This window comes from Miscanthus floridulus, unplaced genomic scaffold, assembly GCF_019320115.1.
Source record: "Miscanthus floridulus cultivar M001 unplaced genomic scaffold, ASM1932011v1 os_1718_1_2, whole genome shotgun sequence".
Lineage (NCBI taxonomy): Eukaryota > Viridiplantae > Streptophyta > Magnoliopsida > Poales > Poaceae > Miscanthus > Miscanthus floridulus.
In genome coordinates, this window is record NW_027097880.1 from 16,664 (window position 1) to 30,253 (window position 13,590).

The 13,590-nt window shown below is 43.7% G+C and overlaps 1 protein-coding gene and 1 pseudogene across 4 annotated transcripts; one reads left to right on the top strand and one right to left on the bottom strand.

The window, feature by feature from the left end:
* The first annotated feature begins 1,087 nt into the window (after nucleotides 1–1,087).
* On the top strand, nucleotides 1,088–2,224 carry LOC136534257 (AIG2-like protein D; annotated as a pseudogene).
* A 285-nt stretch (nucleotides 2,225–2,509) lies between these two features.
* Nucleotides 2,510–10,536, bottom strand: LOC136534255 (auxin response factor 5-like). Of its 4 annotated transcripts, XM_066526705.1 has the most exons (15): nucleotides 10,004–10,535; nucleotides 9,759–9,877; nucleotides 8,184–8,282; nucleotides 8,046–8,102; nucleotides 7,808–7,963; nucleotides 7,619–7,703; nucleotides 7,291–7,381; nucleotides 6,985–7,149; nucleotides 6,752–6,874; nucleotides 6,533–6,608; nucleotides 6,328–6,457; nucleotides 4,365–6,217; nucleotides 3,563–3,753; nucleotides 3,057–3,266; nucleotides 2,510–2,974 (listed from the first exon to the last, which is right to left on the bottom strand). In XM_066526705.1, the coding sequence occupies exons 1-14, from the start codon at nucleotides 10,095–10,097 to the stop codon at nucleotides 3,068–3,070; spliced, it is 3,438 nt and encodes a 1,145-aa protein (XP_066382802.1). In that variant the 5' UTR covers nucleotides 10,098–10,535; the 3' UTR covers nucleotides 2,510–2,974; nucleotides 3,057–3,067. The 4 variants fall into 4 exon arrangements, with proteins under 4 accessions (XP_066382802.1, XP_066382803.1, XP_066382805.1 ...); XM_066526706.1 differs by lacking the exons at nucleotides 9,759–9,877; nucleotides 10,004–10,535 and adding an exon at nucleotides 9,044–9,078; XM_066526707.1 differs by lacking the exons at nucleotides 2,510–2,974; nucleotides 3,057–3,266 and having other exon boundaries at nucleotides 3,641–3,776; nucleotides 10,004–10,536.
* Between the last annotated feature and the right edge of the window lie 3,054 nt (nucleotides 10,537–13,590).

Sequence of the window (13,590 nt, forward strand, 5' to 3'; positions counted from 1 at the left end):
AGCATGTTTTTCATGAACCTGTCAATATATAGATGGTTTTATAGATTCTTTGGCTTTAGTTTGTTATCATTATCATAGCTGTATCGATCCGATCGAACCTCACTATTGATGGTAACATATTAGATTTAGAGCATTTGTAGATTCATTTGTACTAGATAGTCAATTTGTTCGCATGTTGTATCCTTTTTCATCAAATTTATTGGCTCAACGTTTTATATCGATCATGTTATATTTAGCCGATGATTTTTTCTAATGTTCCATGAGCATCGTTTATTTCGATTCGTATCATTATCGTTTAATATTAGCCGATAATTCTTGATTCAAAGGTCTTTATTCCATGAATACGCTGGATATCGACTATTTAGTCGATAGCCCCATTGAATCGGCTATCTAGCCACATATTGAAACTGTCTGGTGCAACACCGATATGTTCCACCTTAAACTACTGATTATTATATCATTGTCAATTACAGGGTCAAATTGATTGGCACGCCTTTGATCTCAAAACTGACCGTTCTTATGTTGAAGCTAAGCAGATCTTCGAATTCATTCTGTTAAGATCATCCGGTTTGCTATGTGTTGATCACATCGTCATATTTTTGTGTCAATAGGTATGAATTAAAATTTACTTATGTATTGGTAGTAATATCATACATTTTTATTAAGCTAGGTCAGCATGTGAAGTCACGTTTCTTGATTCTACGTCTTGACGTTACCGTTTCCATATCCTGACTGTTATCAACGTGTTTTCGTTCGAATTGGTTCATTTTTTTTCATTTCCTATGAACCTTGTTTTCATTCCTATTCTTGGCCTTACCAATTTTGATTTTGTTGCGGTAACAAAATGTAAAATGAAAACAGGAAAGAGGCTATTCTGGTCGACCCAATTTGTCCCTAATTAATGGAAGCAGTACAGTTTTGTAATTTTTTTTTGGTACAAACATTTTTGAAAAAAAAAGAATTATGAAAAATATTTTCTTTTTTTTAGCAAAAAAACAAACAAACAGCCCAATCTTTCTGGCGGACGAAACCCAATTCAAACAGCGGCTCGGCCCAACGCAATTCCATCGGCCTGGCCGCTGGCGGCCTGTCCGGCGCTCTCCGTTCCACCTCCACCTGTCGCCATAGTCCAGTCGTCCTCCGCCCTGCCCCCCGGCTGGGCGATCCCACATGGCGTCGCCTCCTCCCGTGGCGGCCGCGGGGCCTCACAGCGTCTTCGTGTACGGCACTCTGATGTCGGCGGAGGTGGTGCGGGTCCTCCTGGGCCGAGCACCACCCTCCTCCCCCGCGCTCCTCCCCGACCACCGCAGGTTCAGCATCAGGGGCCGCGTCTACCCGGCCATCCTCCCCGCCCGTGGCCACGCGGTGAGCGGAAAGGTCCGCGTCCGCCTCTCACTCTCTACGCGCCAGCCGTAACCCGTCGCAAATACGGCAGAAACATGGAGGCGAAGGCCACCGAGACAGCTCCCGTCTGAATCCGTTGCCTCTGCTCCGTCCAGGTTCTCAAGGAGCTCACCGACAGGGAACTCCATGTGTTCGACATGTTCGAGGACGAGGAGTATGTGAAGACAACCGTCGAAGTCTCACTGGCTGTGAGTACATTGCAACCGTATCTGCACCATCTGATTCTGATCGACTGCCCATGCTTACTACCTTCGCATTGTTCTGAACTTCTGATCCTTAGTAGCTCAGATGGTTAATGGTTTCATTTTCAACGATGAAAAAAAGATGGTCTGGGGGTTTTGCAGGATGCACCGGAGAAATCACTCGGCTACGCGTACATATGGGGCAACGAGCGTGATCCTGACCTCCACGGGGAATGGGATTTTGAGGTCTGACTGAATGTCACCGTATGATGTTCGTGTTTGTGTCTGTGATTGTATGGTGATTCGATTTGTATTGATGTCTCGGTTTCTGGTCTGTAGGAGTGGAAGGAAGGTGCATTTGAAGGACTACCTCGAGATGACTCAGGAATTCATGCAGGAACTCGGGCAATTTTAAACACTTCTCCCCTGGTTTGTAACTAAACAGGATCCTTGCAAATTACCATAGAATAATCTGTGTCATAGTATAGCCTCTTGTGCTCATATAGAGTCGACGAGTGATTGCTCCACGATGCATTTCTTCTGTGTTTTTGGAACATACAGATGTTACTTGAGCCATTTGGATGTGAACAAATCGACTCTTCTCTTCTGCCTGTTTTTGCTGTGCTGTCCTGTGAAATGATAAGGTTTCTGCTTCCTACTAGATGCCTACCACTAGCAGTGAAGTTTACTGCTCTATATATTGGTCACCAACGATTAGGATCTGGATCTGACTAGTTGGCAGTAAAAAGTATATACAGAAATCTGTCAAACTTTACCAAAATGAGATGTATAGAGTTTCCTCGTAGTGACTGATAAAACCTGGTTATAGTCAAACAAAGTGCACCTACAAAATGGACACTGACAGGTTGTCCATTTGTAGATTTTCTGAAACTAGATAAGGAATAGCAATGGGCAAAAACAAGTAAGAATAGCAAGCATATGCCAGTTCACTTAAATGGGCCATTCACATTGGACAAATAGTACTAATCAGTAGAACCTCTTTAATCTGCTTCAGTATTTTCTGAACTGAGACTCATAGTGCTACATGGGTTTCAAGCAACCCCAGGAGCAGTTAAATACAGAATTACAAATACTCTCCACCAAAATACTTTATCTTCAGATCTGCCTACTCTGCCTGAAGTTTGGATTTTGCCTAACCCTCTGTCCGACATTTCGACTTGCCACAGCTCTAGGTAAGTTTCATTCTTCTTGCCTACATTGTTTCAACCAAGAAAAGTACACATATATCTAAAACATACCCTAATCTGAGGAGTGCTCTCCCAGCTATAAAAGCCTAGACGTCTACAGCATCCTGCATTGCTTGGCGATAATTCTGTAGATGGCTGGATACTGGTTGCTTTTTGCAACCATAGTTCTCACCTCCCATTCTGAATTCATAATTGTGAAATGCAGTTCAACAACTAACACAGGGATAAAAGGAAATACTGTAAGCAAACTGTGTGTACGTACCTGTGATCCGGTCATTCAAATTGGTCGTAGAAGCCGATCGAAGGGTTACCAGGGTTCTGGTCACAGCGAGGCTTCCAGGCATTCCCACCATCTGAACTGCTGCAAGCCTGGTTGGAGAGGACATTGTTCCCCAAATCACCATCTAAGCTCATCTGTTGCACTTCTTGGGGGGATAGGATCCTAATGCACTTCACACAATTCACAAATTCCCTGTATAATTCACATCACATTTTATTATGATAATAACCAACGAAATTCTTCTTCTATCATTTATATTCAGTGCATTTACAAAATTTACACACCCTATAAGCTTCAGCATATGCTTATCAATAAAAAGGAAGACACAGGCACATTGCTGTTCACTTTTGTACATTTTTTTTTACTATATTACATTCCTAGACAGTATACACATCTACATTGGGCACTTCTACAATATTATTTTCTTGACAAATTTTCATAGTGAATACAAAATTTAATATAAAGCAAAAGTAGGAACATAAACTTACTCCCATGGGTCATCACCGAGAAGTAGGATGTCATCCTCATGGTCCTTGTAGACTAACTTCCAGCCTACTCTCTGTCGGTCCTCAAGTTGGCCCTCTATACCAAACATGCGGGCCAAAGCATGCTTCAATTCTTCATATCCAGAGAACCTACCTATGTCAATAGACCGGCCTACAGCTCCACGCTTGTAGACCTACAGGATTTATGTTACAGTCACTTTTATGAAAATGTTAGGTTTACATTCAAAAGAATGAATGGCCATAGCAAACAAAGCACATGCTCAAGAGTTTATGGCTCCAGAGTGAGCATGGTCATAGAAGGTCCCAATTGCCAAGTGTCCAGTCCTTGACAAGCTTTTAAAGCAATATGTGACCACCTCATAAACCATACATCCAAGCAAGCATTAATACACCTATCTCGTTTGAATCGTGATTTCTAAACTGCTTGACAGTAGCTGACTACTCAATTGACATAATAGCATGGCACCATATACTAGCACAGCTAAAACCATAAATGCGCTCTTGAAAAGACAGTTATACATTTGCTTTTCTACTAGTCTGAATATGACAGAATTTTGACTACCCTTTCCTTAAACTTTTTTACATGTGAACTTTTTACATGTACTTCACATATATTGTCATATCTGCTCCAATATTTCATCTTATATTTGGTGTACAGAAGTGTATTCCATTCTTCCATTAAAGTCCCGCAATTCAATATTCAGGAATTAGTAAATACAACAACAAAAGTATACCATTGAATGTTATAATATCAGTAAGTTGGGTTATTTAAAGAAGCACAAACCTTTGTGAATGTCCGCATTCTCTGTGGTGGAGGTGGAGGGGGCCAAGAATTTCTGTTCAACATGGCACCATCGTTGATTGCAGAATCAATTGAGTTAAAAGCTATATCAGACTGACCGAATGACTGTGAAACCATGGAGGTTGAGATCTCTTGTTGGGCATCCTTTTGTATTTGGTAATTGTTCTCAACATCAGTTGACAAATTAGGCTGACACTTCACAGGATTAAGTGCACTTACCAACAAGCCTTCTGTTTCCATAGGAAAGCCCAATGGACCATCATTGTTGATCCCAAAGAAGGCATTGTTAGTTGGATCCACTTCTTGAATTTCCACATCTGGAAGTGCATCTTTGAACATTTGTTGCTGATTGAAGTTAGAAGTGAGGAATCCTTGATGCAAAAGTCCATCTGTTTGGGTAGGCCATAATGAAGTTGCTGATGAAGTTGTTTCCAGGTTGTCTGTTGATGGTACAATGTTCAAAAGATTGTCATGTCCAGTCCCAACAGTGGGTGACTTTGAGGTGATTACATTCTCCTTCAGATCATGGTTCAACTTCGACGATTCCTTCATCATTATTGGAGTTGTTACAGCTTCACCAGATGTTGGAATTGACATCAGAGCAGACGATTGAGGCACCTTCTCCATGTTGACCTTGCAATGCTCATTCCTGCCAATGGTTGGGTGTGCCAAATGATTTCCGTTGTTGGCTGTAGAAGGTGATGTTGAGCAAGAAGGGATTTCCTCAGTTAGTACAGATTGTGTAGCACCTGGAATCATCAGTTGGCTTCCAGCTTTGGACAGAACGTTGGTTGATGAAATCGGTGGGAAGGCAACATCTGACACATCTGCAAGTGCAACTTGTTTCTGTGAAAGCTTCTGCTGTTCTTGCTTCATTGGTGGTGGCGCCTGTGATGCTTGCAGTGAAACTTTGCTATCTTGCTGAGGCACGATCCGCTGCTGAGCAAGTGAATGAGAACTCGATAGCTGCTGCATATCCAAAAGTAACTTCTGTTGTTCCTGTATTAGCGGTAATCGTGAGAGTGGAACTGCTGGCTGTGATATAAGTGACTGCTGCTGTAGTTTCTGTAATAGCTGCAACTGAAGTTCCTGGTCAGACAATTGAGCCTGTTGACCAGCCAGATTCACAAGTTGACCTGGCGACTTGTTTAGCTGCTGCTGATTCTGCTGCTGCTGCCGCTGCAGTTGCTGAAGTAAAAGCTGCTGTTGTTGCTGCAGTTGAAAATTCTGGTCCTGATGTTGCTGTGAAAGAAGCAGCTGTTGCTCACTGGTTCCCTGCTGGCACCTAGTTGGAAACGGATGTTGTTGTTGCTGCGACTGCTGCTGCTGCATCTGAGTCTGGATAATTACCTGGGCCTGGACAAGATTGGCTTGAGCCTGGCTTAGAGGAATTGCTTGGTTAACGGGCTGTTGTTGCCTCTGCTGGTTGCCAACTTCTTGCTTCAGTTCTTGATGGTTGGTGATAGCATCAAGTTGATTACAAGACAACGATCCCTTGGCAAGCTCATTTATAGGTTGCATTTGCTGAGGGAGCTTGGAAGCATTAAGCTGTACACTGTTTTGTTGCAGGAGATGGTTCTGAACATATAACTGCCTTGCAAGCTCAGCGGCACCAAGGTTTTGCATGGCAGGGTTACTTAGAGATCGCAGATACTCCGACTGTATGCCTGTATTAGCTAATGTGGAGCTCTGCTGCCTGTTCATGTTCATCCATTGAACCAAGCTCAGACCAGGCATTGTGGTGTTCTGGGTCTGAGCATCCTTTATGCATATCTCCTCACCAAGCCAAGGCATTGCCCTCTTGAAAAGGTTTTCCATCTCTGATGACTCGTCATCTGTTAATTCAAATATAAAAGCGAACCATGTAAACCATCAGAAGTAGTTGTCGTGATATGCAATTTGCATTGCAATCTAAAACAGAAAGATGAACCTAAGGCTGATTTACCTATTTGCCTAGGGCGCTTTACACCAAAGAAAGGCTGGGGGCATATGAAGAAAGGAGCAGCAATTGGTTCAATCTCCCACATTGAAACTCTGTTTCGCCTTTCACCTGCAGCAGACTCATCCCAACCAACCTACAAAATTACGCTACATCTGTGAATCAGGTACAAACCAAATCTGCCATCAATGGTGTGGCTCAGCAATCTAACCTGTAAGTTGCGCCACTGGGAGTTTTTCCATCTTACAGGATCTAGGTCACATATCCCAGTTATCGTACCCATGTACCTGAAGAACATTAAATAATTTAATTAGTATAGAATAGGCAACAAAACCACGGCTATAATTTAGAATTTAAAACAAAGAAATATAAATTGATTGTCAATAATGTGCCAAATCAAAATCAAAATAGGTAAAAAGAGCCACTGTACCTTCTCATCCCTAATTCCTCGGTCTCAAACATCATCCGGAATCGCATTCCTAAAGATATTTGGTTACTATACAGTGCCTTCTGGTATTTGGCAAATGGGATAACAAATTCAGTAGGGCTAGCCCTGAAAGTCCACATTTCAGATAAATCAATCATTGATAGTTACTGAGTTACATAAAAAGGCTGTTTAGAGCCATCAGGGTGGGAAAATTATAGTGTAGGAACATTACTCGCCTAGGGTTGTAAAATATGGTAAATGGGCTATTGTTAGCAGCAGCATGGGCCGCTGCAGCAAGCACCCCTATGTGCATACTGTCACTTGAAAGTACTGAAGAGGATATATTAGTTGGCTGCCGGCTAGCCCGCCTGATTCCCAGTAGAAGTTGCTGCCTTTCATCCCTAAAATCATGATGAGCCAAAACATAGATGATATTCATACTCCAATTTTGTTCATTATTTCACAGGTAAGTTGGTAAGAATCTTTACTCTAGAAAGAACCAAGACAAGCTTTTGCAAGAGGAAAATGATCATGAAATTTACCTAACAAAAATGACAGAATCACCAACAAATAGTCTCTTGCCGCCCACAAAAAGACTCCACCCAGTGGTAAGTAAATGTCTTTTCGGCTGACCTGATCATAGTAAAGTACAAAATTATTCATAGTATTGAAACTTGCATTTACAGTCAAGGACCTCTAATGTTGGCAACAGTAACAGTAAATTTTCCCTTGCAGACCACCCAGAACATAAAAGAATCATGTGCAAGGTTCTTCAAATGCATGAAACTTCATGGGGAAATACTTGCATAAAAACTAAAAGAGTCCTGCTACTGCCATTTTGTAGCAATGAAAGTGCTATATTTTCCCCACCTCGAAATATATGGCGAAATGTCCACACATTGTCATGTATGTCTCTGGCTTGAAGTTCTTGAGCCGGAGGCTGCATACTGAAGTCCTGTAGAACAGACCAGGAGAGTAAAAATATTACAATGGCACTATGACGTTGATAAACAGCAAGCATTTTGCGGCGGCAATGTTAGATATTTGATGCCTGGATACCAGTGGAGGTAATATCTTCTCTGCAGCACGGCGAGGCACAGAGAAACCTCCATGTGTACTTGTATCACTTGCAGTAAGTGTCTTACAGAAGAACTCCATCTGTGGCCTTGCATGTTTTAGTGCAAGCTCGGATAGCTGTAAAGCCTCTTTTCCATACTAAACCAAAGTCAAAGCCAATGTTTTAGGACATTGGAACAAGCAAGAGACTTTTGGAGAACCACAAGTTCTAGATGCTCACTGTGTTCACTGGCTGAAGAGTCATCTGTGCATACACCTCATCAGTGTCTGGGTCCGCCTGAGGACAAAAGAGAGATGGTTTTAGAATTGGTGATTGCAAGCTCCGTGTCAAAAGTACAGGATAGGAAGTGTACATTACATGCAAAGTAACACTGTGAAGAAGACATATCAACTTTGAGGGAAGATTTGGGTAGCTTGGCACATGTGCATCAATGTCCTTTTGCATAGAAGCTGCAACCTGAATCAGAAGGACAATAAGTCCAAGCATAACATTCCGTTTGGAAGAAAGTGAAAAATATTAGTATTCAAATATTCAAGGTAACTTTTTGTCTTAATCTCGGGAGACATTAAATTGCAGGCAGATTAACCAAGCATCAAGTATATGGGGACTAATATCTTTTCATTATTTTCCAGTAATACACCACAACTTTTCCTGTATTCATTGTTGCATTACTGTCACAGTCAGAATAATGCATGGGGAAATATTTATCTTTGTGGCGCTGTTATTTCAAAATGTGCTAGTGTGGGGACTCATCAGTACTCTGCGGATTTTACGATAAAAGATTATTTCATGAAATGATTAAGAAAGTAGAGCCATTCGAACATGCTTCCCCTTTTGCTAACCCTTTCTGCAGATTGACTAAAAAATTGAAGCGGAAAGTAGTCTGCAGTTTAAAAGCAGCGCCGCATGAGTGAACTTTTCTTAGATAAACTCTTTATAAGTACTGTGATAAAGTCCTCTACCATCATGCGCAACACAACCAGATGTCATAAAAACAAAAGGATTTCATTTCCTTTACTTTTCTTCTGAAATAGAAAGATAATTTATGTTTTCATCTTTCTGAAAAGAACACCATGACTGGCTTTTGGATTAAGATTTTTATAGAGAACCATCACTTATGATAAAAATAAAATTTCATAATCATGTTATTCCAGTGCCAAATCAGGAAGCTGGAACAAAAATTACCCATCCCAGGACCATAAATGCAAGCAACCCACATGCACAGAAGATGCTTCATGTACACCAAACTCCTTGCAAGGAAATAGTGCACAGCACACCAGAAACCAACAGAGGAAAGAAGGATGTAGGACCCCAATAGTTCCAACCACTTTGTCAATGAGCTAACATTAGCAGGTTCTTGCACTGGAAGATATCAGCAACCGAGTGAAATCTTCACATTTCTAGTGAAGAATGGGAATCTTCTTGCACCAAAAAGATCTGAATGAAAAAAAAAATCACCAGAAATCTGGTAGTAAAGCAGATTATGGGAAACTATTCCAGTTAGCTCAGCAACAATCAGTAGGCTCTACCCACAAATCAACAACTGTTTTTCATTTTTATTACTGCACTGATAGTAATACCCTTTCTGTTATATCCCTTGTATAGAAACCAAAAACATTGTAGTAATAAACTCAACATTAAGCCAAAAAAAAAATCACAGAATGAAAAAACACAACTTTTCACCTGAAACACACAGAATCAAACTACAAACTCTGCACAAGTATCACAGAACACCGACATATAGATGCCCAATTGAAGATTTGGTGGCATGATCCCATAGAAGATGCCGAAGAAGCATCAGCGGATGTTACAAGAACAGAGCATCCCAAAGGCTGTAGCAATGGCGTCAAGCCGTCAACGACCGTTACGGCGTGACGTCGAGAAGCAGGAGCAGCACGGGGAGGAGGACGAGGAGGGCACGGTGTCACTCACCTGCTCGCTGTGGCCCTGCGGGAAGTAGACGACGAGGCTGCCCACCGGCGGCAGCGACACGAGCGGGCCCGAGCAGGCGTACCACAGGTCGGCGTTGATCGCCGGCGCCTTCCGCTCCCCTGCGGGCGCATGCCGACGCCGGCGTCAGCGACACGACACGAGAAAAAAAAAAGGCGGGCGCGGCGTTCCGTCGAGGCCGGCGACAGACGCACGCGCAAAGAGGAGGAAGGTGGCGAAAGAGGTACCTTCGCATGGCGCCGCGCCGGTGGAGGCGGCCGCGGCCGCGGGGGAAGGGACGGGCGAGGGCGCGACACCAGAGCTCGCCGGGGACTGCTTCATGGTCGCGTCGCGTGGCCACGCGGGAGCTTCACTCGTGGCCCACGAGCATGGAGCAGGGGCGGCGCGGCGTCGCTGCCAGACAGACAGCGCGCGCCGCCGGATGGCCGGGTCGTTCTTGGCGGAAACAACCTACAGTACTACTACTACCTGCCTAGGAGTAGTTGCTCCGGACGCGGCGCTAGGCGAGCGGCGTGGCGGCGCCTCCCCGACAACGCGAGCAGCACCTCACGAAGACCAAGGCCGTCCCCTAGAGAGAGAGACAGAGAGAGGAGGTGCTGAGCTCTTGGCTAGTTGGTGCGTTGCCTCGGGAGTTAAAAACGAAACGCTCCTTGCTTCTCTCTTTTTCCTCGTCTTCTTGCGAGACTGGAGAGAGAGAAAGAGGAGGTGAAAGACAGCAAGAGGATGTCCTCTGCAGCTCTCTCAGCTCAGCTCAGCCCAGCCCAGCCGCGTCCGTCGTCTCTGACGTTTTGTAGTAGGGCCCGTTTGGATCATCGAAGGATTATGAGAAGCCTTGCTCTCGCCGCGGCACCAGGCCACGCCGCCGAGCACAGCACCGCCTCCGCCATCACCTTGTGCGCGCTGCACCGCATCACTGCCATCTCCATCTCGCCATTCGTTGTGCCTCATCCACCACCATCACCTCGACGTGTTGACTGCTCCAGTTGCACCTTGGTGAGGGCGTATTTCCGTTTTTCCCCTCTCGCCGGAACCTCGGCCGCCATTACCGCCTCCACGGAAAGCTCGCCATAGCTCGGCTCGTCGGCGCTTTTCCTTCGATTTTGAGTGTTAGCGTTGGGTCAGTACGTGTATTAGTCGGTGCCAAGACGTTACCGTCGTTAGTGATCCCGCCGGCGTGGAACGCGACGACCCGCGCCACCGCATTCTAACCCCCGCACCGCCGCGCCATGGTCAAGAGTCGTCGGGGCTTTACGTGGAGCTTTTGTTGTTGAAATAGAGTCGCTAGGTCACCGTGGTACCATTGCGCGCCTTGCCTGGCTTTCCCGTGGCTGGAGATGGCCGGCACAGCGTTGAGCAGCGCCACCGTGCCGCCATCACCGACGACGAGCATGCTCCACCCACCCTCACCCGCCACCACCTAGGTCGTTTGATGCGCGCTACTCCATAGATGCTGTCGTGAAGACCTCACCGCCGGCAACCTCGCCGTCGGCGAGCTCTGACTGCGCCAGCAGCGTTCATCACCGCTGCCCTGTTTTCGTGTCACTGACGCGTGGGGTCCCCTGACCAGCGGGTCCCACCTGTCAGCGACAGCAGTATTGAAGGCCAACTCATTTTGAATCCAGTTTTGATTTGTTTTGTGAATTTTGTATCTTTAGTTGGGTAGCTCCTAAAATTGTGAAATAAATATGGTTGTGTTGCTTAGGAAGTGTAGTATTTAATAAAAATATGTTCTTGGGTTCAACAGTAGAAATTTCTAGAGATTTAAATTAGGATTTGAAATGTGCTTTTGAATGCATTCAAATTTGTTTATTTTATATCTAGAGTTCCTGTGCTCCAAAAATTATGAAATTTTTGTGGTAGGCTATTCTTGTCATATATGAGCTTGGGTAAAAATTTGAAGACCAGTGCATGTGTAGATCTATAGTTATAGATTTTTCTTTTATAAATAGTTAATCCTTGCATGAATTTTTATAAATTAATTATGAGTCCAAAATTCATGAAATTTGTTGGAGGTGATACTAGTACCATATGGATGTTAGGAAAAATAAGAAATCTGTTGTTTGACACTTTTCAATAGGATTTTCCATTTTTGCTATTTCAAGCCTTGCTTCCTTATCATTTTTGTATAGAATGTTCTACTTAGTAAAATGACATGAAATTTTTATAGTAGTCCTTTGATAGCATTAGTAAGGCTCTGTAAATTTTTGAGAATTTATTAAGCACATCTGATATATATTTATTATTTAACCTAGATATCTAAATAAAATAATAAAGGCAATTTAATAAATAGTTTGGGCTTCACCATTATATCATCTTAACTGTATTTGGTATGCTTACACTGTTGGTAGGTTCTAGTTGTCAAATGTTGAATGATTACATAAAGTAGAAGTGTTATTACGTTATATTGCATGTTAAGTCATTTCCGGACTGATTCTAGAGTGTGAGGAGTTACATGTTGAAACTGATGTGTACTGTAAAAATGGTTAAAAACAAAGTCGTAGAAAATTTGATAAGCTTTCCAGAAAGTCTAGGATCACTGCTTTTGGATTTGTAGAACTCCAGTTATGAGTAAAACAAGTAGCTACTAATTGTGGCCTAGTCGATGCATTGTAGAAGTAGTTAAGTAGTAATCGAGAAGAGATATGCACCTACTCAAACAACATGATGCACTTGTTAACATATATGCATTCGTAATACTTATACCATACTCATGCATCCAGGATCGGAGGAAGAGATCACGTTGCTGGAATTCGAAGAAGCGGAGAAAGGGAACCCGCAGGAGGATCCGCAAGCCGTAGCTCCCGAAGGCGTGGAGCAGAACCCTGAAGAGCTTCCGGAGTGCCCTGACCATCGCCCTACTTCCTTTCTGCGAGGCAAGCCCCGGAGCATTATAAGTCTCCCAGTAATTTATAAATGTTTACTTACGTATTTATGATTGATGCATTAGGTTATAAGAGTTGAATGAAACCACTTGATGCATGTACATTCCTTGTCCAGATATTATCCCTTTAACCGGTATAGGTCTAGGATCGAATATATATGCTTAGCCATGCTTAGACCGGTAGAAGTCAGGTGATGTCCTGTCACCTGCGAGATATAGGTGGATACCGGAGCACGGTTGGCTATATCTGCTATCGTGGAACTGAACCATGAGGTAAAAGTAAATTGAGACCGGATGGGAGGTCGATAGGGAAGCAACAAGGCATGGAGGTCTTGGGTGTGGACTTATCCCCGTCCGTGTCGATTAAGGACCGTATCGTTGTTGGCGCTTCTGACAAGATTGAACGCATGCCTCTCACTTAGCTGGCCGGATAACTCGTTCCGACCGCGAAGCCGAGTAATTCAACTCAGGCCGGGAACCGTTCTGTTGTGCGCTCCTTCCGGGGAATGATCAGACTGAGCCCAAGGGCAGGTTTAGCCTGAGCATCCTGGCATCTGGTGTTCCAGATTGTGCGGCGTAGTACGAACCCGCGAAATGTGTACCGGAGTTGTACCAAAGGTGACCTAAGACTATCGTGGCTGGTAGATCTGGGTTTGTGTTAGGAATAAATTCCCAGCTGGTTGAAAATCGATTCGAATCGCCATCTCTCCCGGATAGTGAGAAACTTGGCTAGTCCCAACATCGTAGCAGCTATATTATGAAACATGATGGTTCGGATGAATATGGAATTACAATACCTGCTATGGTTACTACTGTATGCTTCTAAATGATATACCACATGTTTGGCACAGGATAGTTGCAAATCCTAGAAATGGATAGTTATAATTAACTTGATAAAGGAATCATAATTGTACAACTGGTAATTGCCTTTTA

What these genes read in the sequence shown, in the direction of transcription:
- LOC136534255 (XM_066526705.1), bottom strand. Translation starts at nt 10,097, where the DNA reads ATGAAGCAGTCCCCGGCGAGCTCTGGTGTCGCGCCCTCGCCCGTCCCT. An exon ending in ACCATATTTTACAACCCTAG is followed by an intron (nt 6,875 to 6,984) that starts GCGAGTAATGTT and finishes GTGGACTTTCAG; the next exon opens with GGCTAGCCCTACTGAATTTG. An exon ending in CCCAGTGGCGCAACTTACAG is followed by an intron (nt 6,458 to 6,532) that starts GTTAGATTGCTG and finishes GTAATTTTGTAG; the next exon opens with GTTGGTTGGGATGAGTCTGC.